At 38.6% G+C, this 27,676-nt stretch overlaps 1 protein-coding gene across 1 annotated transcript in view; it reads left to right on the forward strand.

Moving 5' to 3' along the window:
- The window catches only part of ADAM12 (ADAM metallopeptidase domain 12), a 350,980-nt gene that overhangs the window by 261,694 nt on the left and 61,610 nt on the right, over positions 1–27,676 (forward strand). The window contains exons 12-14 of the mRNA XM_070752490.1: positions 11,069–11,246; positions 24,195–24,284; positions 24,854–25,049. Of these exons, the coding sequence (XP_070608591.1) occupies positions 11,069–11,246; positions 24,195–24,284; positions 24,854–25,049 (464 nt within the window). The remainder of the gene's footprint in view (positions 1–11,068; positions 11,247–24,194; positions 24,285–24,853; positions 25,050–27,676) is intronic.

A 27,676-nucleotide genomic window follows, 5' to 3' on the forward strand; every position in this document is an offset into this window, starting at 1 on the left:
AATAATGACATGCCCAAAGCCATCCAGTGAGTTTCATGGTTGAGTACAAATTTGTATCCTAATCTTCCACATTCAAATTATTTTGACAAATTGCATTCTGCAAGAGGATGTAATAGTGAAACACAATTATATGAACATCATGTTTTCCCCATTTATCAACACAGTAGAATAGATCTGATAGCTCAGAAAACTCAAACACACCTGACACTGTTCAATGAGCCTTGCTCGTAAATGTTGTGGTTTGACTTGGATGTGAAAACTGGATCAATGCATAATTTGGGAAAGTTAATGCCAGAAGAACCTTCAAGTCCAAGTTTTTGTTGTTGCTGTCACCAGCCAAATGGGAAAAGGAAGCCTTCAAGGTGAACATGAATATTCTCCTAGTCATGTCTGCAACAAAGACATCAAGAGACCAATTTAATATCTTTCTCATCCCTGGAGGTGATATAGGTGTCACAACTAGCAATGAAGTAGGCAGTGTTATCCTCCATGAATTTTGAAACCCTTTATAAAACTGTCATGGTTAGTTATCATCACTGCATCTTTTGCGATGGAATTCCATAGGTTAACTACACTCTCTTTTATCTGTGCTGACTCACCTGTCATTTTGCCTTATGGGATGTCCCAAGATTCTAATACATCAAAGTCTTTTCCTCTACTATATCTCTAAATGAGACATAATTTGTATATACTGTATATTTCTATCATATTCCTGTTTTATCAGCTCCTTAATTAAAAAAAAGCTAGAGTGCTAAGCGTGGGATCTTTTCCTAATAGGATAATTGATCCAGCCCTTGATCATTTTGGTTAAATTGTATTTGGAACATCATCTTCATTTGCTCTCCCTTTTAATGCAAAATAAATCAGCATGAGGTCCAGTAGTAGCCAACAACAGGATGCCAAAATATTCAGCTGAGATTCTCTACAGTTGTAGAGATTACTGTCTTTTACAGAAGACCATCAATATCTATGTAATGTGAGAACTTCTTGCAAAGACTGTCTAGCCCTGTTGGTTTTTATCAAGGCTGACTGACAACTCAGATCAACTATTAATTATAATATTCTCCACTTCCATATTCTATTCATAATTACCTATCAACTTTCCATTCTTCACTCACCCATGGACACAAGAAAATATGAAAATAATAATAATAATAATAATAATAATAATAATAATAATAATAATAATAATAATAATTTATTAGATTTGTTTGCCATCCCTCTCCCCGCATGTTGTTTTCTGTCACAGATGGCCATGTGATCTCACGATATGAAATAATAAGTTCTCTATAAGGTTCAGGCACATCTGAAATTGGATGGGTTCGTCCCGGTTTGGACCGCTTCACTTGAACTGGTAGCAACCCACAATGACGTCACTGACCTGGTTCAGTCGGTGCTGGTCCATGGGCACCCCCATCTGTTTTAATTTTTTTCTTCTGAGCATGTGCAGAAGTTGAGTTTCTGGCACTGGGAATGTTGTTGCCATCTTATTTTCATCTTTTTTAAAAAAAAATCAGATTTTTCAGCACTGCACATGTGCGCGTGTGCAAGGCACACTCACATGGTGCAGGAGGAAGCGAACCAGCAGCGAAGTATGTTAGAACTCACCCCTATATGAAATGTATGCTCATTCATTAATTTGGACATTTTAATCCAGGTTCTCACTACTTTGACAAAATGTATTCTGAAAGGGATTATTGGGAAAACTTTAATAATATAAAGAGTAATGTGTTATTTGAGGTTGAAATGTCCACATGATTATAGAGCTCATTTGGGGTCCAGTCAGGTCTGTCAAATCAATCAGTCATATTCATCCCACCTCACAAGTGTGTTGTATCCGCAAGAGTGCTGTCCTCACACTCTTGTATTGCCGTAGATTCTCAGAGGAAATATGGGATATAAATATAATATGTAGCTAAATATGGGATATAAATATAATATGTAGCTCAATAATGAGCTATGTTTGCATTGCACCCTGTTGTGATTCAGTCTGAGGCTCCTCAGGGAACGGCTGGAACTCTGCCGGCTCCATGCTCAGAGGGGGAGGACGAGGAACAGGAGGAGGAGGAGGACCAGGCAGATGGGGAAGAGGAATGTCAGGACGAGGAGGAGGGAGAACAGCCTGAGACCCCCGGGGGGGAGCTCTCCCCAGCGAGTAGCCTGGAGTCATTAGATGAGAACGCACAAGCCATCATAGATATGAGGCAGAGAAGGGCAGCACAACGAAGGGGACAATTAGCCAGGTATTTCCATCCCTAATAGGCAACAGCTGGGTTTGGGTGTGGTTCTCCTCAGAAAAGTTGAAAAGGCAGGCCCGCCCTTCCTGTATTGTGGAGAGTTATCTTTTGGGAGTCCTGTGACCTTGCTTCGATCCTTGGCGTCTCTGATTCTGGCTTGTGGCCTCGAAGGCTGAAAACGTGGGAGAGGCATGGGTTTTATTATCTACAGTGGTGTGTGTGCCAGCAAGAAGCCTGTTGTATTGTCTGGCCGTCGTGACTTTTCTGTGAAGCTTCATAGCATTCTAGTTCGTAAGAACAGTTTTTGTTATCTGTGTTTGTTTTCAAAGATATAAAATGACTTTGCTTTTTACCAGCGTGTCTGGCTACTCTTTTTAGTTGGTGTTGACGTCTGGGGGAACCCAGACAGAACAGCACCCAAAGGGTGTACAATTTTTGATGCATCCAAGATATAGCATCTAAATAGAAAAAAGGTAAAATATATTAGGTAGCTTTCACTGTGATGTTGGAATTCCATTTACAAAATTCTCAGTTGGTCTGGCCAAAAAATACATAATGTGAATTCTAAGAATTGAAGTCATTTATATAGCAATATATAAAAATCGAATAGAAATCAAATAAATAAATAAGGAAGGAAGGAAGGAAAGAAAGAAAGAAAGAAAGAAAGAAAGAAAGAAAGAACTAAAGGATTGGGGACAAGACTTTGTGGCAAGGTCCTTTTTTTCCTCTCTCTGCAAATGTAAAATGTTGTTCCTTCAGACTGGCAATTAGAAGTATTAAGCAAAAACAATGGCTAAAGACTCATTCTTCATACCCTTCTCTTTATGCTTCAAATGGATTTGGGCTTATGTCTAAGCAGGCTTGCCTAAATACTTCTTTCTGATGTTAATCCTGATAATGTCGGAACTGCTTCTTATTTCAATCTTACCTTAGGACTGAATATTCATCTTTGTTAAGCAGCCTGGCTTGGTGGTGCTCAATAGTTGCACCTTATATAAGGCTAATTATAACCTCTTCCCCCTTCTGCTTGAGCTGAGACTATGAAGCTTCTTATTGGCTCCAGTTTAGCCCAGATGCCTAAATGGAAATAAATCTGTGTCAGATTTCTCTTGTTGATCTTGGGGTTTTGTGTTGCCAGAAAAATCTTTTAAATGGCTTTCTGCTTTCTTTGGTAAATAATGAATATGCTGCTGATTATAAATGAGGGAATGAGTATCAAGAAGAGGAAGATCCAGAAATTTAATGGTTCCACTACTTCACAATATGAAACAGCTTGAAAGTCCTTTGAAGGCTAAAGAATAGCATCGGTTAATAGTGACACTCTGTGGTCACCAGCATAGACCAAAGCATCTGCTATCCCATTGAGAGGCCCTTGAAATCTTTGCCCAGAGAAATGGTTATAAATATTAAATGTTAATTACAGAAATATTTATTGCCTTTTTTCTTCCGAATCATAATTGCTTAAATTGTTTGTTGTTACTGTTTATTTTATATTGCTATTCCTTTAATTTTCAAACCAGCATTTGCACTCTATGGAAAATATTTTAAGAGAATAAAAAGTAATAGTGCCAATCTTAAAAAAGACTTGTAGAAAAAGAAGATCAACTATGGTATGTTTTATTTTTTTAAAAAAAACAAAGCTCATTATCTCCGAGACCACCTTCTACCTCATAGTTCCCAGCGACCGGTAAGATCCCACAGAGCTGGTCTCCACCAGGTCCCATCAGCTAAAAAGTATGGCTGGTGAGCCCATAGGGAAGGGCCTTCTCTGTGGCTGCCCTGGCTCTCTGGATCCAACTACCCCCTGAGATCTGGACTGCCTCCACTCTATTGACCTTCCAGAAAGTATTGAAGACCTGGCTTTTCCGGCAGGCTTGGCCTTGAATGATATGTATCTATGTGATTTTTAAACTGTTTTTCCTTAATCTTTTATGATGTTTTTAAATGTATTTTATATCCTTTTGTAAGTCACCCAGAGTCCTTTGGGAGTTGAGGGGCATAGAAATACAAACAAACAAACAAACAAACAAACAAACAAACAATAAATAAATAAATAAATAAATAAACAAACAAACAAACAAACAAACAAGTCAGATCTGCTTCCATTAAAAAGTTTAAAACTTTAAAGTAGAAGCACCAGGATCAAACACTGGCTTTTATTGGCTGTGGTAGCAGACAAAAACTTATATAATCTTTCTCTTCCCTTCTTCTCCCCTTAACATTTTTTTCCTGGTACTGTCCCACAGTACGGGGTCTGCTTTTCCCCCCGATCAATCAAGTGTTGATCCATTGCTCCATGACAGGAATTGACTTGATCAGCTTGTCACCCAAGAATGCCATGGGCTGCGAGAGAGTCAATGCCCCAAAGTCAGCCAGCTAGTTTTCATGGCTAAAAACAGGACTGGAATCCACAGTTTCCTAATTCCTAGCCTCAACCAAATAGTGGGAGAAGGACCCTGGAATGGAATAGGGTAGAAATGTAGTAGAAGATACAATTCAGGAAGGAAAGAGGGACAAACAATTTTTCAGTCAAAAGGTATGACACAGGTGAAATGAAGGCAATGTTCATGTTTCCACCATAATAGAAAGATTTGGAGAGGTGTGGTTTAAGACGCATGACAGGGCCTCCAATGATTATTAGAATGAGTAAGCAAAGTCATAAGTGAAGTAATAATCTTTTTGATATCCTTGTTTAAAAACTATTTAACATTTTTATTGGTTAAAAATAGCACTTTAAATTGGGTTTTGAGTCACTGCAAAAAAATTAGCGAGGAGGCGTAGTGGTGTATTCCATTTTTTTCTGTGTCTATATACATATAAGATGCAATTCCCCAGGCTGGCAATTAGTGGCATTTAGCAAGCTTTGCAAATTATATCATTGCATTGTGAACTCTTCCACACTCTGTACCCATCCTAAGAAAGAGTTACTTAACAATCTACTGCAATTTGAAAGTAAACGCTTTTGCTTTGAGGTTCTTACAATTTGTGTGTAATTACTCTCACTTAAAACCTTTTATCTGCATTGTTACTTACAAGAATTAAGATAAAGAGAAGGACATGAGCTCTATAACGTGACACCTGTAGAAGGAAGAATAGGTAGCCTGATCCTAGAAACAATGTCTCATGGTGTCAATACCTTTGACTGAGCATTGCCTGGTTACTTAAGTTATTGATAAGATAAATCACTAGTCCATCTTCCCATGGTGCATGCTGGAGACAATGCATTATTTAAACAATATATTTGGCAGTAGGTCAATTAGTTTAGTTGTAACCAAGTCATGGATTAGGTGCACTACCAAGCTATCACCAAGTATTCTATTGATTACTCTCTTGTGAAAAATATAAAGGCTAGCAAAATACACCAAATACCAAGAACTTCAAGGTAGAAGTCCTGGGAAAGTGCCACTCAGCTATCAGAAGGCTCCAGAAAGTCTGTCCATTATGATTTCAAGGAGTTACTAATAAGCCAAAGAGTTGTAGTTTAGTGTATCAGTCTGTTTTCAGACCTGGTTACAGCATTGACACTGCTTTGGTCGTGCTGATGGATGATCTTTAGTGGACCCAGGGGTGGGCTGCTGCCCGGACAGTGGGGAACACAGTGGGGTAGCAAAAATGAAGCTCCATCCCAGAGCACCCAATTTGCATTGAAAGATGTTGAAAGAAAATGCAGGGCACCCTGCATAAGCCACGCCCACAGTGTGGTAGTAAAAAGTTTGGTAGTCCTTCACTGGGCAAACCCAAGATAGGAGACATTCCTCTATCTATAAATATCCTCAATTTAAGGTGTTGGTTATCACCTATAAAGCCCTACATGGCATAGGACCAGATTATTTATGGGACCGTCTTCTGCCTCACACTTCCCAGCGATCAATCAGATCCCACAGAGTTGGCTTCCTCTGGGTCCCATCGGCCAAGCAGTGCTGGCTGGCAGGATCATGGGGGAGGGCCTTCTCTGTGGTGGCTCTAGCTTTCTGGAACCAACTCCCCCTGGACAATCGCACCACCCCCACCCTCCTGGCCTTCCGAAAGGCCTTAAAAACATGGCTTTGCCGCCAGGTCTGAGCAATAATAACACGCTACTCCGTCCTGAAGGGATGAATGATTGATGGATGAATGTTTTTAATTTTGGAGTTTTATTCATTGTATACTGTTTTTATTGTTGTACACCGCCCAGAGTCCATTTGGAGACGGGCGGCTTATAAATCGAATAAATGAAATGAGATTAAATATTTCTTTTTCTATGTAACGTTCTTAATATTTACTCAAGAAACCTTTTGCGGTTTTTTCCATTTGTCATGATTTGAGCCTATAATATTGTGTTCCAATCCCAGTTGGATATCAGTTATCAATACAATAGGCCAAGATACAATTTGTATATTACTGAAATTGATAGCAAGATGACATGATTCTTAAATTTACAGGAACAGCAACTGAAAGGCTACATTGTGCATCTCAATCGAGACTGGTTTCTGAATGCAGAAAGGAATATGATGTATATTTAATTGCTTCACTTTTTTTTTTAAATAATTTTTATTAATTTACAGAAAAAAAGTATGTACAAAGGGAGGAAGAGTAAATATATCTTAATTGCCATCATTGTGATAACATATACTCGCAAGTGTAATATGATTATTCTGTTCAATTAAACTTTATCCAGTCAGTATACATATCAAACCCAGAACCAATTATGGAAAATTCGTTATCATTTAAGTCTTCTGACTCTTCCTTCCCTCCCCCTCCCCCCCAGTGAACTGTAACAGTTCTGAAAGCTTTAAATTACTAATTGGGCGGCATATGGGTGCCGCGGTTTTGTTGTTTTTTGTTTTTCTGTTGTTGTTTTATTTTTATCAATACATTTCTAGATTACACTTGAGATAAAGTCATATTGGGTTGATCAAGGTGTTCATAATAATCCGATAAAACCGTTCAGAGTTTTATGTTGTGTCGCTATAAAGGTTTCTCCACTATCCGTTAATGTATTTTGATCTACAATTTATGTTGTTTCCTTGTCTTTCTTTTCTTTCTCCATTTGTTTTTTGATTTTTACCCAGTCGTAAAATTTTTCCCAATTCTTATAGAATCTCGAATCTTCTTTATTTTTAAGTTTTTGGGTGAGCCTATCCATTTCTGCACAATCATAATTTTTTTTAATAATTTCTCTTTCACTTGGTGTATTGTCTTTTTTCCAATTTTGTGCTATTGTGATTCTTGTAGCTGTAATTATATGCTGTATTAGGTATAGGTCTTCTTTTTTATTTTCCAAATCCATTATGCCCAGGAGGAATGTTTCTGGTCTAAGTTTTAATGAAATTGCTGTGATTTGTTGTATCCATATTTGAATTTTTTTCCATAGTTTTTTTATGCGTGGGCATGTCCACCATAGGTGATAGAAGGTTCCAGTTATGCTGTTGCATCTCCAACAGTTTGGTTTTAGGTTGGGGTAGATCTTAGCCAATCTAGTTGGGGGTAAGTGCCATCTATAGAACATTTTTTGTAGATTTTCTTTGTATGGTATTGATTTAGTAATTTTCAGGTTTTTCCACATTTGTTCCCAATTGTTCTATATAGATGTTATGACCTATATTTTTGGCCCAAGTAATCATATTATCTTTTACTATTTCAGTTTCCATAGTGTACCCCATTATATAATTGTACATTTTGGTTATAATTTTTTTTTCATATCCTAATAATATTTTATCAATTATACTATCTTTTTCTTGGATTCCTTCTTTCTTTTTGTCTTTATTCCATTTCGTCAAAATTTGAGCATAGGATCACCAATCAATATTGATATTTTGGTTTTGTAGTTGTTGTCTAGATTTTATAACTCCTTTCTCATCTAATGTGTGATTATAATTCAGCACTTTTTGTATTTGAAATAAATTAGGGTGTCTAAGGGATGAATGATTGATGGATGAATGTTTTTAATTTGGGGGTTTTATTCATTGTATACTGTTTTTATTGTTGTACACCGCCCAGAGTCCATTTGGAGATGGGCGGCTTATAAATCGAATAAATGAAATGAGATTAAATATTTCTTTTTCTATGTAACGTTCTTAATATTTACTCAAGAAACCTTTTGCGGTTTTTTCCATTTGTCATGATTTGAGCCTATAATATTGTGTTCCAATCCCAGTTCTGGTTGGCTACCTGCTGGATATCAGTTATCAATACAATAGGCCAAGATACAATTTGTATATTACTGAAATTGATAGCAAGATGACATGATTCTTAAATTTACAGGAACAGCAACTGAAAGGCTACATTGTGCATCTCAATCGAGACTGGTTTCTGAATGCAGAAAGGAATATGATGTATATTTAATTGCTTCACTTTTTATTCTGAAAAAAATGAGTCTCTGAGACTGAGATGAAATAGCTTTGTGTCTGGCTTGAAATCTCGACTTACCTTTTCAATGTCTAAACTAAACACTTTATGCAGTACAATGTATCGGTTAATATAGATACAGATTCTAAACAATTCTGCTACTGTGCTCCATGAGCCAGTGGTACTTATGAAGTACCTATTGTAAATTTGTCATGGAGCATTAATTTGAGCAGTTTTGGGGCCTGTGTAATAATGTAGTCGCATTTGTTTGCCTTTTCAGCAAAGACTTGGTGCCAAGAGTTGTATTTAGAAGGACACATAAGTCTATGTTGAATTTATCTACTCCTGTTTCATTTTATTTCTTGCGGTTCCCGGATTACTTTGATTTATTCCTGATATTCACATCACCTCATCATATGAATGTGTTTCTATTGCAGAACAATTGTGTTAAAATCCACTGTCCCATAGTCCAGCATTTTCACCACCTAGATCGTTTTTAAAAAACTTTTTTTTAAATAAAAATAAAAAATCTTCCTCTTTTTCTTCCTCTAGCTGATTTCAGGGGAAAGGAACATGTCAAGTACAGCAATAGTTTTGCTCCTAAGCTTATCTGAACTCTTTTTAAAACAAAACAAAAAAATGGGGAAAGCAGTATTATTAATTCTTAGTAAGAGGAAAGGAGGGAAAGACTTTGGAGAGGCAGGGTCATGGGGAAAAATGGCAACAAGCACATGCAAAAATAATAAATAAAATATATATGTGAGAAGGCTCAGGTTACCACTGTAACTGAAGCAAAGTCATACTGACCTCCACCAGTGGCTTGTGAAAATGCTGCTCTTCCTAAAAATAAAATTACAGGACATAAATTGTATCTCCAACTGATGACATGTAGGAAACATTTTTATTTAATCATTTCTTAACTGTGAACAGAAAGAGTGATGTTTTTTTCCTTTAATTACTTTAATAAGACTCCCTTATTTGATGAGTTAGAACACACTCTTTCTCAGATACATTATAATTGTGATACTTTCTTGTTCACTTATGCAGATTTTCTGTTTATTCCCTTATTTGCCTATTTAAGGCTTCATCCTAGCTTTAATAGTGCAGGATTGACGTAAAACATTTTGGGAAGAAACTCCAGTGATTATTGAGCTGGCTGACTCCCTATCCAGCTATAGCGTGAAGCTGCTGGTTGAATGCAGAAGGACAAGCGAATTGGTTCCAGAGCCTTGAAAATAAGGCAGTTTGCTTTTTATTCGCCAGATGGTTGCGATTCAAGCTAATGTAATCACAAGAAATGTCCCAGAAGAGCTAGTATGTGTGTTTTGGCATTCTTTTAGTGTCCATACAGTGGCATGATGTCCTTGCTACCTTCCAGTTACAGCTGGCATTAAACTGAATAGAAAGATTTTTGAGCCCCACTCACGATTAACTGAATGGCAAACATCCAACAGAAAACTAAAGGAAGCACGCAAGAGCATAAAAATGAAGAGTAGAAACTTCACAGAAACTGTTTATGTTAAAAACACATAGGAGTATCCTTCATATATAGTCAGTAGCAAAAGCAGCCCAAAAATTTGACCCATTGCTTGCTATTGAGTGTTATAGGGAGTCCTCAATTTACGACCAAAAGTGGGCCTGGAATTTTGGTTGTAAGTCAAGCCAGTCATTAAAATCTGACTAGATTTTATAACTGCTTTTATGATGGTACTAAAGCAAGTCACATTAAGTGAACCTTGTGGTTGTTAAGTGAATCTTGTTTTTGTTAAGTGAATTCAGCATATCCAATAGCCATTTTATGCCATTTTCTTCTTGGAAATGCAAAAAAAAAACCCCATCAAAATCGTGGGCTCGTGACCACAGGATGCTGCAATCTATTATAAATATGAGATTGTTACCAGTATTTTAAATGTGGTCATGTGATTGAGGTGGGTAGCGATGATTTATGATGTTGGGAAGTGCTTTACTAGCCATAAATTACACTTTCCAAGGCTGTCATAATTTCAAGCATGTCAAGCAAACAGTTGTTAAGCAAGGACTACTTGCAACGCCAATTTCATTTTCTTACAGAATCTAATCTGTTGCGTCCCATTTCCTATTCCTTCTCTTCCCCCAAACTATCCACTTTGTAAAATCTGTCTTGATGTGGAAGGCTTGGAATAGTAACAGTAGCGAAAATTAGTCATCCTGAAGCATGTTTGTTTTACTAAAAGATATATAAAATATACTGCGTTTAATTTTGCGGTCTGTTTTTCTTAAGACAGCTTTGTGAGTTTATAATAATTATTATAATGCACAGAAAGTATGCATTGTGGAATAAGCATTAACATCAACCACTGTCAATATTCTTGCATTTAATTCCCAATAGTGGGAACACTTATTGCCTTGTTGATTATAGTATATTACGATGCTGTACAATTTAGAATAGCATGCTAACAAAGCAGCATGTTCTTTCACCTAAATTCCATTATAGTAACAAGCTTTTCTCCTATTTTTTCCCCTAGCTATCCGTTTCCTATGATGTTCAGCAGCTGCAGCAAGAAGGACTTGGAAATCAGCTTGGAGAAAGGCATGGGAATGTGTCTGTACAACCTTCCAGAGGTTAAGGAATCATTTGGCGGCCCCAAATGTGGGAATGGATTTGTAGAGGAGGGAGAAGAATGTGATTGTGGTGAACCTGAGGTAAGAGTAACACTCTGTTTAAAAGGAAAGACCAAGTTCATTTTGGAATATCCCACCATATTTCATCTAGTTTCTTCATATTCTTCATAGCAGTACTCAAAATTTCTAAATAAAATTGTCATGCTATTCTTTCTAAATGCCTGTGGGCGGGTCTTTCTCTGACCTAGAGGCAGGGATGGGCAGCAGGCAGGGCAGGATGGAACGCAATTCCACCAGCAGAAATGAAGCTGTGTACCCAGCTCCAGCTGACCATCCCCCTTCCCATCCTCCTCCTCCTCCTTGGAAAGTGACATGGAGACCAGCCCCGGCAGGAGTTGCAGGGGGGCCATTTCTCAATAACTGATTGGCACCCGTTCACCTAGCTACCCAGCCTGAGGTAGGGAGCGACCCAGGAAGGAGAGCACGGGAAACGCAAAGCAAATTGTCACCATAGAGAATGACACTGGTGAGGTTGTAAGTTGAGGACTTAACAGTTTACTTGCACGATGATGATAGTTCAAGCCACTTCCACCTGGTCACATGGCCAGCAAGCCACTTCTACCCAGTCACATGACCACCAAGCCACAGCCACAAAATAAGCAACACCCACAGTGTGGCAGTAAACATTTTGGCTGCAAATTACTGGGGGTGGGGTGAAGCAGTGGGGGTAGTAAGTTTATGCACTATTTATTGAATACTTAATAGTTTTTTAATTGTCCTTCCCTCTCTAGTGTCTTAGTATGGTCCTTAATTACTTTTAAAATGGGAAATAATTAAATAGTATGTTTTTAGCCATAAACATTTTAATCATTTTAATCATTATCTAGAATGGAACTTTTATGGCAATTAAAGAAAATGGAGCTACTTGCCTAATCTGTGATCATACTGAACCTTGTGGGTTCAGTACAAAATCTTAAAATATTACTGTGCTCCTCAACAAATAATGCTGTCTATCATTTGTCCTTTTCGTGGCTATTCAAATAATGTGACTTAATCAACTGCAAAAGAGTCCAAGCACCTATTTGAAAACTTATCTTGGTCGGTAAGCCACTCCCACCCAGTCACATGACCTTTAAGCCACGCCCTGGTCACATGATTGATACTCCCACCTGGTCACATGGCCGGCAAGCCACTGCTACCCAGTCACATGACGATCAAGCCACACCCATAAGGCACGGCCACAGTGTGGCAGTAAAAATTTTGGCAGCCCATCACTACCTGGAGGCCATATCCAAGACTATGATATTTTACAAAGTTAACATTATCTAAAATTGTGTTTTTCAGCCTCAGCAACTCAGAGCAAACATGTGGAAGTCAAGACCCAGAATTCCCATGGTGGCTGGGGAATTCTGGGAGTTGGAGTCCACACGTATTAAAATTGTTGGAGTGAGAAACATTGACATAAAGGATGGATGATCCATTATGCAGAAGAATGTTCCCTGAGCTATATTATGCAAAGGCTATTCAGTTGCAGGCTTGGAACAGATGGCTCTTTTGCTAATACCCTGTTTTTATTTTCTATGGCTGCACAAAACCATTTCCCCAAATCTTCTGATTTATGACTCTTCTCTTCAGCATAGAGTTGTTAGCATGCAGGATAAGATCCCTCTGTTTAATTTATAACTTAACATCCATTTTCACCATACTTAGGAGTGGGGGGAATTATTTAGATAATCTAAACTAACTATATCAAAAGATGATGGATTTGTTTTGGTTTTTTTCTCTATTACATAATAAATTGAGAGGCACTGAAATAGCAAGAAATCACTTTAGTTTTCAATATAGTTTATTAAGTTGATTGAAGTCATAAAGATTTCCTGACACCCCACTCATTTTTTTAGGTAGACATCTCCTGCCTGATGCTTTCAAATTTATGCTGAACTCAGATATTTCTTGTTTCTTTTCTCCATCTTATTAATATATATATATTATATCTATCTATCTATCTATCTATCTATCTATCTATCTATCTATCTATCTATCTATCTATCTATCTATCTATCTATCTAGACACAAGAACAGTTTTTTCCCGAACGCCATCACTCTACTAAACAAATAATTCCCTCAACACTGTCAGACTTTCTACTAAATCTGCACTTCTATTCTACTAGTTTTTCTCATCATTCCTATCACCCATTTCCTCCCATGTTGACTGTATGACTGTAACTTGTTGCTTATATCCTAAGATTTTTATTAATATTGCTTCTTCGTTGCTTATTTGACCCCCATGACAATCATTAAGTGTTGTACCACATGAGTCTTGACAAATGTATATTTTATTTTATGTACGTTGAGAGCATATGCACCAAGACAAATTCCTTGTGTGTCCAATCACACTTGGCCAATAAAAATTCTATTCTATTCTATTCTATTCTATTCTATTCTATCTATCTATCTATCTATCTATCATCTATCTATAAACTTAATATTGGCACAAAACAGTTTCAATGTGGCAAATAAATTAATCAAAGTTACATTATTTCAGTAGTTTAACACAGGATCTTCACATTGATATAATTCAAATCCTTGAAGAGATCAAGGCATCCTCTGTATACGTTCTTCTAAAACATGCCTGCAAAACTCATTTTATTAATCGTTAAGTACTTCTAGGCGCAATGTTTTGCTGAGGGATATCAAATATATTTCAAAAAGAACAAAACAAAAACAAAGGTATCTGGGGAACTTAGTAAGCTATTTCTTTGAAGCTGGGTCACTGTGAGGAGTGGAATGAAACCTACAGATCTTGAGTTGGTAAAATTACTTATAGATGAAAAAGGAGGGAAGTGGACCTGACTGATTAAAGGTGACAGCTGCCCAAAAGGATGTAATGGTATTTGGGAATATAATGGCGATGGGGAGAGATGCTACCTGGGGAAGGGGTCTCCAACCTTGGCAACTTTTAGGCTTGTGGACTACAACTCCCAGAATTCACAAGCCAACGTTGGAAACCCCTGACCCAGGGAATGGTCTAATATTGCGTAGTTGGCAGCTGCATAATAAGTGGAGAAAGATGCAGAGAAGGGACCGATCGAGAGATAATTTTACTTTTAGATTGCAAGATTATGTTACTATAGCCTTGCAATGAAGTATAATTTGCTCATCTGGTTGTGTTTCTATCTGGGAAAGCTGACAAGAGACACATCTTGGGTTTATTTCTTCAGCATTTTAAAAAAATCTCTGCTTGTACCAGATAGTCCTCAACTTATGACAACAATTGAACCCAACAATTCTGTTTCTAATTGAGACAGTTGTGAAGTTAATTCTGCTCCATTTTACGACCTTTCTTCCCATTGTTGTTAAATGAATCACTGCAGTTGTTCATTTAATAACATGATTGTTAAGTAAAACTGGTTTCCCCACTGACTTTGCTTGTCAGGATGGTCACAAAAGGTTATATTGCAATTGCCATAAATATGAACCAATTGTCAAACATCTGAATTTTGGTCATGTGACCATGGGGATATAGCAATGGTCATAAGTGTGAAAAGTGGTCATCAGTCATTTTTTTCAATACCTATTCAGTTGTAACTCTGAATAGTCAATAAATGAACTGTGATAAGTTGAATACTAATATAAATAACTGTGTACAAAAGTTTTGTTGAATGTTCATAAACTGCTTCCCTTCTGTAAAAACTCGATCGCATTTTCCAGTGAAGCTAATTTCAATTCAGGATGGGAAGAAATGACTTAATGATAAAAAGAAAATTTGGAGTGAACTGGATTTCCTTGAGAATGTATGGATTCTCACTGGCTGGTAATATTTATTAATTAGCTATGGTGGCACAGTGGTTAGATTGCAGTATTGCAGGCTACTTTTGCTGATTGTCCACAGTTTGGCGGTTCAAATCTCACTGGCTCAAAGTTGACTCAGCCTTCCATCCTTCTGAAGCCAGTAAATTGAGGACCCAGATTTTGGGAGGCAATATTCTGGACTCTGAAAGCATTCAAAGCTTGTGTGATTGTATCTGCCTTCCACAGTTTAATTTGATGTATGTTGTTGATGAATAGGACTACTCTATATACAAAGTTGTACAAGTTGTAGAAATTTAAGAATTTTTGAATTTTATTTGGAAAATTATAGAAGATAAAATGCTGTATTTCTATTATCCTTCAGTGAAAGAACAAAATGTTTGATTCTATTTGCAAAAGCAGTTGCATAAGTTTTCAAAACTAATTATGAATTAGATTTTTTTTTTTGCATATTCATCTTTCTGCTTAAGCTTGGACATCTTCAGAGGAGGTATCATCACTAATGAAACATTAGTAAAAAAAATGTGTCTCCTGTAAAAAAAAATCAGTAACTTTATATTGGATGTAATCTAGATGCAATTCTGTGAGTTCTTATAAATTAAATAAGGATCAAAAAGTGCATTAAATCTAAGTGAAGTTCAGATTCTTCAGTTTTCTTTCAAAACTAGTGCAAAATAATTTATGCGGATATGGATTTCAGATTAAAATTTATATTACTGCTTTTGTTGGGGGGTATTTTTTGTGTGTGTTAAGGCAGTTTTGCCTACAATATACTCAACACATATGACTCCTCTTTTCAGTACGGTCATAGTCAACCAAAAAAAATCGTGCTATAAGATCAGACAGAGAGCTTTGTGCCATATTTTCAATCACCTGGCCAAAAAGATATTACAATTTTTTAAAAGAATATTTAGAAGCTTCTGATGAATTTAGACATTTTGTTATTTTTGGAATCCAACAGTGTTTATCATGTTATCAGAGAGAGGGTAGAGTGAGGGAAGGAGGGAGAGAGAGAGAAGGAGAGAGATAAAGAGTGATAGTGATTGAAGGAGGGAGAGAAAGAGAGAGGAAGGGAGGGGGAGAGAGAGTTTTATTAAATAGTCAATGTTAATCTCTTGATTTCAAGTTTTAAAAGTGGTAGAAATTATTCAGATTATCAACACTGTTTATGAGTATCACCACTATCTCCTTTGTTGCATAATTCATCCAAGTGTGTTGAGCAACAAGACACCATCTGAAATGGCTACTGGAATAATGAATCATTTCCTACATGTATATCCATTGAAAATGTTGAACATATTTTCTCTCCATTCCAAATAAAAGACTTTTCAAATGTTCTGTCCCTACTCTTTTAAGCATGTGCAACAGGATCAGTTAGCCATATCATCTTCTTTCTCTTAAGGTCTGCAAAATACAATAAAAATAATAACTTGTGTTCCTACTTCTGACCTAGTTCCTATTTTATGTTATGATTTCAGTATCAGAGATTTCTTATTTGTTCAGTCAGATGGAGTTAAAAGTTTTTATCTATTTTGGTGAGGTCCTCAGGGACCTGATGTTCAGAGATCATCAATTTAACTCACTTCCTTCTGACTTTAACCTTGGAAACAAATCCATTTTTTTCCTGAGAGTTCTTATTGGTTTAATATGTAGGTGTTAAGTCTGTATATAACCAATGTAAAATCTGTAAAAGAAAATGCCTTGTAAATACTGTTTAAACTATGAATAAACCTTGGCCGCGTCTGATTGGCTAAGACGCACGGCCGTTTCTTTTAGGCGCGAGCCTCAAAAAGTATAAAAAGGGCTGTTCTGACACTGACAGCTCAGATGCGTTCCTTGCTGAAGTCACTTTCGAGAGAGCTGAATAAACGGAACCATCTTGTACTCCTGTCTGAGTTTCATTCATTTCACTGGCGACGAGAGAACGAAGAATCCACGAGTCAAGCATGAATCACCTCCAGATCGGCCGGGCTCCCGACTACTTCGACCCCGAGAAGTCGTCTTGGGACGCCTACATGGCGAAATTTGAAATCTTCCTGGAAGCGGCAGGAATGGGAGAAGCTGAAGACGACAGGAAGCGGGCGATCTTCTTGAACTATTGTGGGACTGAGATTTTTGACCTCGTCCAAACGCTTACCGACCCGCTTCCAGCTAAATCCGTTCCGTGGGACGACCTCCAAGCAAGACTGGCAAACCACTTCAAACCAACGAAGCCTGCCGTAGTCTACCGACATCAATTTTCCAGGATGACCCAGCGTGAGTCTGAGACAATCAATCAATTCGCCACGAGACTTCGCACGGTGCTGTCAAAGTGCAAATTTGACAGCCCAGAAGCTCGCCTCACAGACGCTCTGATCTTTGGGATGAAGAACGCGACCGTCCGGAACAAAATCCTAACAGAGGACGACCCAACACTTCAGTCAGTCATCAAGCTGGCTCAAACAGCCGAAGTAGCTGACGCGGCCGCCAAAGAACTCAAGGAACACGAAAAGAAAGACACCGTCTCCAAAATCTCCATTGCTGTTTCCCGCGCCGAAACCACAGATGACCTCAGCCCAGCTGCCACGGACGACGACACCTGTCTCCTGCTGCCTTCCGAGCAAGCCAGACAACCCAGATACCAACGCCCCTCCAACCCATGCCCCGGTTGCCGAGGAAATCACCCACGACAGCGCTGCCCCTTCAGGGACGCCATTTGCCGCCGCTGCAATCGACGCGGGCACATCGCCGAGGCTTGCAGAGCGCCCCTTCCAGAGGAGTCCTTCTCTACACCCCGCCAACAACGTTTCAACAACCAGGCACAACAACCGCGAGACAACAAATTTTCCAGAGGCTTCAATCGCAGACACGACTCTACCGCTAACCGTGACTACGCACGAGGTAAAGCACAAACTTACGTAAATTGCGCAACTGCTAAAGGAGGGAACAAGATTATCATCTCACTACTTTTAAATAACAAACCTTGTAACCTAGAATTAGATACAGGCTCTAAGCATTCTATTATGCCTTGGGACAAATTCAAAATGTATATGCCAAATTTTCTTAAAACTGATTTTGTTAACTCAACTTTAATAATAAGGGATTTTCAAGGTAATGTCATACCTGTTTTGGGGAAAGTAGATGTGCCTGTGAAATTTAAAAATTGTGAATATTTTCTTCCTCTGATTGTGGTTGAGGGAGCCAAACACTCCCTCCTGGGGTTAACATGGATGTCTCCTTTGGGAATTGAAATACTGGGTCTTTGTCATGTAAATGCTGAACCTGATATTCCTAACTTTATCCAAGAATTTCCTGAGGTTTTCAGCCCTACTTTGGGCACCTATAATGGGGCCCCTATCTCCTTCTCTCTAGATCCCAAGGTACCCCCAGTCAGACTTAAGCCTCGTAGGGTACCCCTACCACTATTGCCTAAACTAGACATCCAATTGGACAAATTGATTGCCCAGGGCATCTTAGTCCCTGTAGAACAAGCGCCATGGGAAACCCCCATTGTCACTCCAGTTAAACCTGATGGCTCCTTAAGGGTCTGTGCAGACTACAAAGCCACTATCAATAAGGCCCTTCAACACCATCCATACCCGATCCCAGTGGTCCAACAATTGCTTCATTCTTTGGGGGAAGGGAGAGTATTTTCGAAAATCGACCTGGCACAGGCATACCAACAGCTTCCGGTCGATGAGGCCACATCCCTGGCCCAGACCATAGTAACCCATAGGGGTGCTTTTAGGTGCACCCGCCTGCAATTTGGGGTCAGTACCGCCCCAGGTATTTTCCAAAGTTTCATGGAACGATTATTGGCAGGTATAAAAGGAACCTCCCCATATTTTGACGATATATTTATATCAGGAAAAAACCAAGCAGAATTAAACATGCGCATAAGAGAAGTATTGGCTAGACTGCAAGCTAAGGGGTTAAAAGTAAAACCAGACAAGTGTGTGTGGGGAGCAAGCAGCATAGAATTTCTGGGCTATAGAATAGACAGTGAGGGAATACACCCCACAGCAGACAAACTAGAGGCCATAACCAAAGCACCCGAGCCAAATAATAAGACAGAACTCCAAGCATTTCTGGGCCTCCTTAATTTTTATTCTGTCTTCCTTAAACAGAAGGCAACGGCAGCAGAACCACTACACCGACTGCTGCAGAAGGGAGTTCCCTGGACCTGGGGCACAATGGAGCGCGAAGCTTTTCATAAAATAAAACAGTTATTGACCTCTAAAAGCGTAGTGGTTCAATATAGCTCAACTTTGCCAATAAGGCTCACGTGCGATGCTTCGGCGTATGGGGTAGGTGGGGTATTAGCTCACATAATGCCAAACAATACAGAGGCCCCCATCGCCTTCTTTTCTAAAACTTTGTCCATGGCAGAGAGAAACTACAGCCAATTAGACAAAGAGGCATTGGCCCTAGTCTCTAGTGTTAAGAAATTCCATTATTATCTCTGTGGGAGGAGTTTTGAACTAATAACAGATCACAAACCCCTGCTTGGTCTTCTAGCTGCCAATAAACCAACTCCTCCCTTCATGTCCCCCAGATTAATAAGATGGGCCCTTTTCCTGTCAGGATACCAATACCATCTAACACATAAGGGGGGAAAATCAATAAATCATGCTGACGGGTTAAGTAGATGCCCCATGCCCGAGTTAGTCTCAGATCCAACCCCCACAGAGGATGTCTTACTAATTGACCTTGAGGAAAACTGCCTGACCACTGCCAAAGAGGTGGCTGAGCACACCAAGAAGGATTTACTATTGTTAAAAGTAATCAATTGTATTCTAAAAGGATGGTTGGGAGACTCTGAGGAAACTGGGCTGTCAGAATTCAAATCTAAAAGGTTGGAATTATCCTACTTGAAGGGATGCGTGTTATGGGGTGACAGGGTGGTCATTCCCAATACCTTAAAACAGAAGGTACTAAGTATGTTGCATGCAGGCCACCCAGGCATTGTCAGAATGAAAGGGTTGGCCAGGGGCTATTTGTGGTGGCCAGGTTTAGATAGGGACATTGAGCAATGGGTAGCAAACTGTGACCCTTGCCAGGAGTCACGGCCCAATCCCCCGAAAACAACACCTCTGGAATGGGAAAGACCCACTGGGCCATGGTCCCGCATTCATATTGACTTCGCAGGGCCTATTGGAACCCAAAACTTTCTAATTGTGGTAGACGCATTCTCCAGATGGGTGGAAATCATTGCTATGCAAAACATTACTACTTGTGCCACCATCAAGGCACTATACCATTTGTTTGCCACACATGGGTGCCCAGACATCCTAGTTTCAGATAACGGGCCACAATTGACTGCCAGACAATTTGAGTGTTTTTTGAGCAACTTGGGGGTCAGACACGCACTCACATCCCCTTACTCGCCATGGGTTAATGGCCTTGCAGAACGTTATGTACGTGTGGCCAAAGAAGCCTTGCGCAGGGCAGGCCCAGGGGAAATACAACACAAATTAGATCAGTTTCTATTAATGCAGCATATCACCCCAAATTCTATCACAAATAAAAGCCCAGCAGAGATTTTAATGGGTCGAAAAATAAGGTCCCCCCTGGACAGGTTGCACCCTCGTTATTGTACTCAAAATGTAAATAATGAAACATGTATAACACCTGAAAGAAATATGTACTTAGGGCAACTTGTTTTTGCTAGAAATTTTGATGGGGGGTTGAGTTGGCTGAAAGGAAAAATATTGCAACAAACAGCCCCAAAGTCTTATGTGGTACAACTGGAAGATGGCCGCACATGGAGGCGGCACATCGATCATTTAAGGGGGCGCATAGCATCAAATGGATTGCCGGCCGCTAACGGACATTCTTCCCCCCAAGCAGACATTAATTCGCAACTCGAACTTTTGGAATTACAAAAGGACTTACCACGGCCAGATGCCTCCTCCAGCGATGCCGAGCCTTCCTCCTCTTCTGGGCACGGTGCACCAGCAGCATACTTATCTCCGCAGGCCAGAGCCCCAACTTGGGCCCAGCCGCGGACAGGAGACAACGACGAACCAACCTCCACCATAGACATACCAGCCGGTAATGATCTGCGCAGGTCTGAGCGCACGTCACGCCGACCCAATCGATTGGAGGACTACGTCACTTGGCTCACTGAGTGACAGTTGTCTCAACTAATGAGGGAGGGGTGTTAAGTCTGTATATAACCAATGTAAAATCTGTAAAAGAAAATGCCTTGTAAATACTGTTTAAACTATGAATAAACCTTGGCCGCGTCTGATTGGCTAAGACGCACGGCCGTTTCTTTTAGGCGCGAGCCTCAAAAAGTATAAAAAGGGCTGTTCTGACACTGACAGCTCAGATGCGTTCCTTGCTGAAGTCACTTTCGAGAGAGCTGAATAAACGGAACCATCTTGTACTCCTGTCTGAGTTTCATTCATTTCAGTAGGCAACAAAATATTTATGATATTATGTGTAGGGAGAAGTACCATAATTAAATCAAATTAAATTGTGCTGCACAGATCGTTAATGTATCTGTTAGCGAATAGTGCAGATTATATTTGCAACCTACATTAGATTCAGATCTAAGATTTAAAACTATATATCTACAGTAGACCAAATGATCAGATGACCATAACTATTATATTGGAGTAATTTCATATCAGTGAAAATTTCATTCTCAAGTCAATTACTATAGCCACATCCATTATTTAGTTGTCTTTTTAATTAACCCTTCATTGATTTATTAATTGGCAAAAACTTATAATTTAAAATGCCTTTCACTAACTTGATGCTCCATAAGAGCCCTTTTGAATACAAAGCACTGCGTAGCAACACCACACAACATATTAGATTAGACTAAAATTGATTTGGGTAATTTTTGTTTAGTGTGTTGTAAGAAATGATCATTATATTCTATGTTCCCTTATCCAAGCCAATACTTTGAAGCATAATATAGTTTATTTGAGTAAAATGTAATTTTTTGGAACACAACAATTGTATGTTTTGTTAATTTCAATTTAGACTTCATCAGTATGTTGAACGCAACCTGTACATCACTGGTTGCTAACTACTTGACTATGTTAGAAAAGAGATTGTTCAGCTACCTTCTTCAGTTCTCCAATGAGATAGATGTCACTTTTAGGGATGTCATGTATGAGATCTATAGAATATGTCCTAGTTATTTTTTTAAAAAAACTAAGTAATTGGCATATTATAGCTGTCTCCACTCCTCAAAATTGTCACACAATATGAAGTCTATGAAGGGGAAGGGTGTAAGTAGAGCCCTAAGGTAGAAGTACACATTCTCTTCTGAATCCCATGTAGTTTTTCATAAAATTATAGAAGCTGTTTCAGATTATATTACCTTCTACAGAAATTGGGCAGAACAGAAGGAATTTGCTGTGCTTTTTAGAAATCTTAATGGAAGGGTGATTCTGCCAATCCTTAATCTAAAACAATTACCGCTTGCTGTGACATTTGAGATACTTGAACTGTATGTTTCCATTTATTTTCAATTAAGATAAAACAGTAGACTAATAGGAAAATATATGTAGTGAGTGAAAAACATACTAAGAAAATAAAAATCTACAAGAAGAAATAGGAAGGGAATGGGAATGGGTAGCTACTATTATTATAGAAAACTCTACAAATCATTTCAACAGATCGCATTATATTATACACATACACCAAAATGAAGTTCTAAGGAGAACCTAAAGGTTAGAACAAATTACTAACCTAATAATATATTACCGGGCAAGAAAGGTTAATTCCTTTCAAATTGCATTAACTATAGTATCTTTTCCAGGACATTTGAACCAATAATATGACTCTGCTCAGTCTAGAGATTAGATCACATTTACGTACTATACTAGTTCTGATCAATACAAGATAAACTGGAAGCAATTCAGGGAGAGCACAAATAGTCCTAAAGTTCTAGAAGAGACGATCTAGTTCTCACTGAGAAAGAGAAAAAACGTAGGAAGATACTACTAGTTGCAACTTCAATTACTTGAAGTTTAATTGTTTACATGAAGTGGGATGCATGCATGCATACATACATACATACATACAAACATACATACTGGTACATGCATTTGAAGTGCTCTGAATAGGCACAGAACTATTTCAAACAAATTATAAATTAGTATAACACATTTAACTCTTTTTAAAAAACAAAAACATAACAGCTCGATAATAACTGTTTTGAAATAGTAAAAGAACCATAGTAAATAAAGTGAATAGAACAGTTGCCAGTAAAAAAAGAACAAGAGTTTGTTAAATAATCTCAGCCTTATAAACTTTAGCTATTGATGGCTTTATAGAGCTACAGAAATCTAGCAGAAATATTACTTTGGTTCATACTTTTAAATGGCTGTTATGAAAGTAGCTAGTATTGCAATCTGTTCATAATACAGTGGGATTTGTATAGAAATAACTTCTCAGTTTATTGGCTTTTATTAGTTCTTTGCCCTTTGTATGAACGTGACCCCTTGCCAAATAAGAATTATTGTTGCAGAAATAGTGGAAGCTGCTTGAATAGTCTCAATAACGTGCTGGTTCATAAAATTAGTGATGCAGTGAATTTCCCACTGTAATGGGATTCCACCAGCCCCATCAAGCATTTCCAATATTTGTTCATAGTATTATTTCTTAAAAACCTAAATAAAGATATATTAGAAATGCTTTTTTTATTGTTGGATGGAGAACTGAGTGCCATATAGAAACTCAAGTGTGAGGTCTAGAGCTGAGAGAGAAAGTTAGCCCAAAGTTAACCATGGCTAAAGATGGACTAGTACTTGGGATTCTTCATCATTGATATTATTGTTATTATTATTTATTAGATTTGTATGCCGCCCTTCTCCGAAAACTTGGGGCAGCTCACAGAATAAATATAGAAACAAAGCGTACATTAAAAAAAACTAAGGCTAAAAATCCTAAAAACTCAATCAGACAATCCAATCACATCGTACATAACTTTTATTGGTCGTGGGGGGGGGGCAAGATCTAATTGCCCCAGGCCTGGCGACGTAGGTGAGTCTTAAGACTCTTGTGGAAGGCGAGATGATATTTGATATTATAATATGATATTTAAGGAAAGAAAAAAGTCCTGAAATCTATGGACTTCAAAAATAATCCAGTACTTAGCCTGAACTTTATTAAATTCTGTCTTGAGAATCAAGTTGCCCTGTATATTGAGTCTGTTTATATGCAAACTTGATTGTTTGATGCAATCCTATAGAATGATTGGTTTTTCCCCCCCTTTAGGAATGTATGAACCAGTGTTGTAATGCTACAACCTGTACTTTAAGGCCAGGAGCAGTGTGCGCGCATGGACTTTGCTGTGAAGATTGCAAGGTGAATATTTGATCATTCTTCATTTGGTATGGGCAGGATTTCATAGTAATATTTATGTTGGTTCAGATATTCAAGGCTGAGATATGGGTGTGTTTTCAATAGAATTCTTTGTGTTCCTGTCTTGTAATGGTGCAAAAAAAAAAATATTGAGAAGACTTCTTTTTTTTTAAGAAAGAGGCCAGCATATCTTCTCCCATAAGACAGTGTGTATTTTTTTTAATACCCTTTGCTGCTAATATTAATAGATGGGAGCCCTGTATGTGTATGCCTACCACGGCAGAGCTCTTTGAGGTTTAAGATGTGTGCTTCTGTGTGATGCAGAACATCAAAGCGCTGTGCTTGCATTTTAATGAGGAATGAAGGTAGGCCTTTGAAAGTAAGCCATAAACAATTCTGCAGTATATCAATGAGAGGCATATAAAGTGCTCTTTCGCTTCTCACGCTGCGTTTAATAGATGCCTAGTACAGAATCTTAGGAAGACAGAAAGACAACTTTAGCCTGTAGCATAAAAGCCACAATATAATAGATTTTCTTCTTTGAAACTGCAGCCTCTTCTTTTTCCCTACAGCTGAGGCCAGCAGGGATTTCATGCAGGGGTACCAGTAATTCCTGTGATCTCCCTGAATTTTGTACTGGAAGCAGTCCTCATTGCCCAGCCAATGTTTACTTGCATGATGGGCACTCTTGCTACGGGGTAGACGGATACTGCTATAACGGGATGTGCCAGACTCATGAACAGCAGTGCATCACCCTCTGGGGACCAGGTGAGCTTGAATGCTTGAGTATTATTTCTTTTTCTCTCTCTGGATATTTTTTCCCACAAGCAAATTAGCATTGACATTTGGAGGAGGCGTGTAATGATTTCTTACCTCTCAAAATTCATGACCCCAGAATAAATCTTTCTCGCTGTATTTCATCACCACATGCCAATCCTTTCCTCAAGCTGATATAGTCAGTGATGTATTACTGTTAATGCAAGTAAGCTTGTGAATTGTATAATTGAATAATAGAATTTAATATATGCAGACCTCTTTGCCTTTGTGTACATCTATCTCTGTTAACCTATTAAGCTTAAAGTTTTTTGAAAAGTGATTGTTACCACATCATTCTTTGACTGTGTCTTGCTTCCAGAAATGTTTGGGATATGTTGTGTCCGTAATGGCTACCTTGTTTCAACTGTAAATAGTTTCGTCCTGTTTAAAGCGCTGTCTGAGCCTGATTCAGGAAGTCGCTCCTGATTGGCTCAGACGCGCTGCTCTTTGCTTTGGCGGAAACCGCAAAAGTATAAAAGAAGCGGTTTCTCCCAGGCAAAGCAGATCGGTACTCGCAAAAGTCACTTGCCTTGCTGAGCTGTCACTTCTCTCTCTCTGAGCTGAATAAAAGTACCGTTCTGAATTACCTGTGTCTGGATTCACTTCAGGATACATAGCTTCCAACTGTCCTGTCTGACTCGACGACCAGTCAGCAATTAGATCCCAATTAATACTCAGACACAGAGTTGGGAAGTATAATAGTCTATTGCTTAAGCAAAGGTTGAAAACCACAAATTAAAGCAAAGAATGTCCTTTGACTGCCAAAATTCAAAGCGAACGGCAAAACTGATAAAGAATGTTCCAAAACAGAGTTGTAACTTAAAGTCTTTAGCTTGACTGAAGCAGGAATATTCACAGACGTCTCAAAACTATATTTTTTTCAAGACTGCATCAATAGTTGAGAGAGGAAAAACTCTGAACTTTCTCTTTACCTCTTACAGGTATAAACTTTGGTTTCCTGCAAAGGGAACCTCCCAGTCTCCCCCCCCCTTTAAAGACTCTGTGATTACACCCTGCAGTATTCAAGACCTCCCTCTGCATCTGCATAACTGCTCTTGCCTCCCTTGCATTCTTCTCACCCGTGTATCTAAAATAGGATCCACAATCTCCCCCTTCTCATCACACCCAGGCATGGCCCTAGCTGGGTGTTCTATATTCTCACCCTCACTATCCGACTCCTCTTACAGCCACACGGGCCTATGATGCTCAGACAGACCCGGTTCCTCCTCTTCAGAGTCTATGAATAAAGGAGCTGGCGGTGATCCAACCACAACACCAACCAGCATGGAACTGTGTTTCCAACATATTGAATGACAGTCTCTAGGCTGGAGAAGGCTGACTGCATTATCTCAGGCTTTCAGAAACATCAGTTACAGCTCATATATGTCAACATCTAACATTTGCCAAAATGAGCCAGGATTTTTCTTGCTGGGTCATTGCCATAGGTCTCACTTCAGATGTATGCACATAGTTAAACATTACATGGAGATTCCCAGTGACTGTCATTGTCCTTACTTGTACTACATGAGAACAGCTGCATCCTTTCCTGAATAAAGGTTGATTTGATTTGCTTGAAGTTACTTAACTGTAAAATGCAAATACTTGCCTTCATCTTAGAAGTAATTACTATTATGTTTGCTTAAGCACTTAGAGATTTCTGGGATGGGAGCCACTCTATAAGTGCACAGCATTAACTCTGAAAACATAAGTCATAGTTGAAGATGAAATAGGATGAAATGATGCCACCAAAAGTACTTCCATCAGTCTGGGAACCGACTTCAACCATTATCTGGCTTTCACTGATAAAGTAATCTGAATGAAGAACAGGGGAAGTGCATTAGAAAACCGCATATCCATCCACTCCAAACTTTTTACTGTTGTAGTTTTTACCATCCCTTTTCCAACATTTCAGTCATTCTGTCCCAGTATGTTACTTTTTTCTGTGGTCAGTGCTTTTGACAACAGAGTAGTGCTAAATGGGGCAGTTAGACTGCAAAATAATGATAGAGTAGTGAAAGCAAATAGGTGATGAATTAAGAAATTTAATTAAAATAATGTGATTTTTACTTTGATTTCAAGAGAAGGTCAGAAGAAAGACTCCAAGAATTAAATAATTTCTTCTTTTTTCTTCAATCAACTGTGTTCTATAATTTAACTTCAGTTCCCATAGCATTCACTAAAATGCATTTTTAATCAGTTGTTGCTGCTGTTGATAATGATGATGGTGAATAATACTTTACTGTATTGTATTTTTACTAGAGGGCAGGTAAGGCTCAAATTAAGGTTCTGCAGAAATTAGAATCTGAAGGGCAAAATGAGATTCAGACAGTGAAGGGCTACCAAAATTTTTACTACCACACTGTGGGCATGGCTTATGCAGGATGCCCTGCATTTTCTTTCAACATCTTTCCGTGCAAATTGGGTGCTCTGGGGTGGAACTCCATTTTTGCTACTCCACTCCGTTCCCCCCCATCCGGGCAGTAGCCCACCGCTGGATTCATGCACAGCTCATTTTGGGTTCCATTAAAGCTGCTTTTGCAACAAGGTATGATCCCAAGAAAATATACATTTGGTAAAAG

The sequence above is a fragment of the Erythrolamprus reginae genome, chromosome 5 (genome assembly GCF_031021105.1).
Source record: "Erythrolamprus reginae isolate rEryReg1 chromosome 5, rEryReg1.hap1, whole genome shotgun sequence".
In the NCBI taxonomy this organism is placed as follows: domain Eukaryota; kingdom Metazoa; phylum Chordata; class Lepidosauria; order Squamata; family Dipsadidae; genus Erythrolamprus; species Erythrolamprus reginae.